The following is a 4,002-nucleotide window of genomic DNA, read 5'->3' as shown; positions in this document are numbered from 1 at the left end:
TGTATAGCCTAAAAGAGAGAGAAAAGTCTTCCTTTTCATCATAAATATGATGTCTCGATTTCAGCTTTAACTCACTCTTCTCGACTGTTTTCTATTGAAGGAAATCGATGAGGCATTATAATACGTTCAGTCTTCTGTCCCGTTGTTTGTGATTTCCCCTAGCGGATTTGGCTTTACCGGTTACTCGCTATCACTCATATGTGTAATCAATACACGCGTAATAAGTCAATTTATTGACTTTTGAGGTAGAAAAAAAGGCATTTCTTAATTAAATACTTTGTCATGTGATTATTCCTAAATAACAAATAAATATACAGAGTAATATCCAACTTAAAGTTGTGATAAATTAGTATTATCAATAAGTCTTTGAGTATTTTAACTGTGGAGTAGTTTGATATCGCAATAAATTCCTTGTAAAATTATGATAACATGAAACAGAAAAGCTCAAAAATTAAATCCATGATATAGTTTTATTGTTACACGATCCCTTATTTTACCTTATTACATTACGCTTGGAGCATAAGAAACAGGTTCGGTTTGAAATAAAACATTAAGACAGAAAAGGCAACAATTCTTAAATCCATTTTTAATCACTTTGCAGGTTACTCTACATGTAGGCTAATTTATCTATAATAAAAGTTATATTTTGACCTTATTTTTTACTTTCATGAGAAAATAAATTCGTGAAATATGTCAAAAAGTTTTTGGATTTTTTGTCGTTACCTTTGTAACGAGAAGTTCTACAACCTATGAGCCTGAAGTTCGTATTATATTCTCTAAACAATGCTGTAGCAGAAATGAAGGCTCGAAATAATGACATATTTCCTCTACATTCAGAAACCATCCATTGTTGTCTCGTAATTCGCTCTGCTCGACAGTGTTTGTGTACCAGGATGTGGTACCATGGCAGCTCCAACCGCGCGAGCTCGCTTTTACTGATCGATACCGACTAGCATGGCAGCCATGAACAAGCTGGCATAGCTAAGTTAAGAATTCTTCTGTGGAGAAGTGGGAGATGCTACTTTCGGGAAGGCCGGGAAGTTGTTCAACCTGACTTGTGGTTGTTTTACTACGTATAATAGTCACCATTCATTCGGAAGACGGAATATGACAGCATGAATAAGGTGAGTCATATAAAAAGTCCTTATATTCACGGTGCCCGTTATCTCCGACATTAGTATAAGAAGACAACGTCAGCTTTCCTCGGTGGTATGCACAATATTGTTATCTTGATATAAATGTTTCTCTTTTAGCAATTTATTAGACATATGTATGTGTGTTATGTTTATTTACATACATGGAGAGAGAGATCGTTAATGCTAGAACATCATCTACTCTTTTCCCAATGATAGATACAAAAAGATTATCTTGTCTTGGTAGACATCATATAAATCATGCAAATTTAATTCTTCTCGGACCATTATAATGAAAGAGTAGATGATGTTCTAGTCCCAATGATAGATACAAAAAGATTATCTTGTCTTGGTAGACATCATATAACTCATGCAAATTTAATTCTTCTCGGATCATTGGTACCTAGCATATTGGAATTTATCTGCATAGATTTAAAGGCTTCATAGTAAATTCAAAGGAATATTATGAATAAGAAATTAGCAAATTATTGATTTATTAATAGATTCACAGATACAAACTCCCTTGTCTGGTAGGATCCCCCTGATGGCTTAGCGATAAGTCTGAGAGCATATATCACTAAAAATCAGGTTTCGATATCTGCTGTGTGTATCTGTATACTTACCAACAAATAAATAATCATTCAGTAGGTGTAGCATTATTGTTGATAATAATGATAATAGTTTGCAGTAACTGTCAGTATAATATGACTGTTGATAATATTGATAATAGTTAGTAACTCTAGGTATAACATTATTGTTGATAATAATGATAATAGTTTGCAGTAACTGTCAGTATAATATGACCGTTGATAATATTGATAAGAGTTAGTAACTCTAGATATAACATTATTGTTGATGATAATGGTAAGAGTAGGAACTATAGGTATAACATAATAATAGTAATAATACATAGTAATAGCTGTAGCTATAATATTACTTTTGGTAATAATGATAATACTTAGTAGTAACTGTAGGTATAATATTACTTTGATAATAGTTAGTAGTAACTCTAGGTATAACATTACTATTGATCATAATGATAATAGCTAGTAGTAATTGTAGGTATAACATTGATGTTGATAGTAATGATAATAGTTAGTAACTGTAGGTATAACATTACTGTTGATAGTAATGATAATAGTTAGTAGTAACTGTCGGATGAGAATCGTCTGCAACCTCGAGAATATAATTCTTATTATTCGTAATGAAACCTTATTAAATTGAATTGATTTAATTTGTATTAATTACGTCTATCTATCGCATTTACAGACACGGATTTGTCAGAAGCTCTAGAAGCTTTATAAGTGGGTTACCCAATTGGCTATTTACGCTCTGTCCAGCGCGAGGTAGCGAACGCCGTATTCTAGCATATTGCTAAACCACCACTGGGGATATTTTTACTGAACATTACATTAGTTTCCTTGTTTACCGAAACGTTTTGTAGAATAAGTTTAATATAACATAGCGAATAATTCATTTTTCTTTTCTTCAGTATACGTCAAGTTAATTAGTTGAAAATTAGGGTTAATTTAGGCTTTATGAAAATGTGAATTAACCTGTATTGTACGATAAGGATAGATGATCCTGATCCTTTAATCAAAGAGTCTCATAATATAAGACACTAGGAGACGATGTGATCAAAGATCTCTGCATATATCAAATAAAAATAAAACCCTTAAGTTAATCCTGACACGTATTTCACCACTTCAGTGTTATTCTCAATTAAAAGGAATACAGTTTGTGGATATTCTCAGAAATTTCCTCTTCTATCTATCGCTACCTTATGTCTTTTTTATTATATAAACAAAGCTAATTTAAACATTCAAACATGTTCCAGCCGCGTTACGCGTCTAGAGAACATACACAACCTTTTTTATTATATAAACAAAGCTAATTTAAACATTCAAACATGTTCCAGCCGCGTTACGCGTCTAAAGAACATACACAACCTTTTTTATTATATAAACAAAGCTAATTTAAACATTCAAACTTGTTCCAGCCGCGTTACGCGTCTAAAGAACATACACAACTTTTTTAGATATCTTCTAACTGTAGTTTTACTACCTACTGTTAATTACAATATACACCCACGAGTTTGGTAATACCCACAGCGCAAAACGTATATTTCTGTATTCCGTGGGCGCTTTATGAATTACGCACGATAAAATACCAGAAACATAATAGCGCTGGCTCTTCAAGGCGGTTTCTAACATAAATATATTGCATAACTATATCTGTAACGAACAAATGTTTAGATAGAGAGAGATCCTTCCTCCTTCGCGTCATAAAGGTAGGGAAGGAACTATTTGAATGTTAGGGACCAAATAGAAGGATTGTCAGTAATTAATACGGACTTAGTGTGCCTTGTCTTTTATAAGCAAAGTTTTGTAATAAACGAGAAGACATGCAACAAAATTAAGTACCTAAGGTAAGTTTGTTAAGTTAAATTCATGCCATGCCGGTGCTGAAATCCGGTTTCAATGGCACAAACGGATGAGAATGGTAACACATTGCACCTGGACAGGATGTCAGTTCGAGGTGAACTCCCACCTATACCTGCTGGTACTAATTATACAGTCGAGTAGACTGAAACAATTGAGGTGAGTTGTCTTGGTCAACGAGATGTCGCGAGCAAGCCTCGAACTCGTAACCTGATACAACGAGCCAAAGCACTGACCACGCTAACCCCGTTGAATTTGCGGCAGTAGGATGTCAATCATTGTCATGGTTAAAAGTCAACACGATTATCTAAATCTAATTGTTTATTAGTAGCTATTTACACATATATATGTATACATATATTTTATTACTAGCTATTTACACATATATGTGTATACATATATTTTATTACTAGCTATTTACACATATA

General features: G+C 33.1%; 1 protein-coding gene across 3 annotated transcripts in view; it reads left to right on the top strand.

Annotated features, from left to right (window-relative positions):
* The first annotated feature begins 871 nt into the window (after positions 1-871).
* LOC111087503 overlaps positions 872-4,002 on the top strand; it is a 55,981-nt gene continuing 52,850 nt past the window's right edge. For all 3 annotated transcript variants that reach the window (XM_022394343.1, XM_022394337.1, XM_022394331.1), the window contains exon 1: positions 872-1,124. In XM_022394343.1, coding sequence (XP_022250051.1) covers positions 1,116-1,124 — 9 coding nt within the window. In that variant the 5' untranslated portion in view covers positions 872-1,115. The remainder of the gene's footprint in view (positions 1,125-4,002) is intronic.

The sequence above is a fragment of the Limulus polyphemus genome, unplaced genomic scaffold (genome assembly GCF_000517525.1).
Source record: "Limulus polyphemus unplaced genomic scaffold, Limulus_polyphemus-2.1.2 Scaffold71, whole genome shotgun sequence".
In the NCBI taxonomy this organism is placed as follows: domain Eukaryota; kingdom Metazoa; phylum Arthropoda; class Merostomata; order Xiphosura; family Limulidae; genus Limulus; species Limulus polyphemus.
The sequence above is the reverse complement of the archived record's forward strand: the minus strand, read 5'-3'. Positions and strand labels throughout refer to the sequence as shown.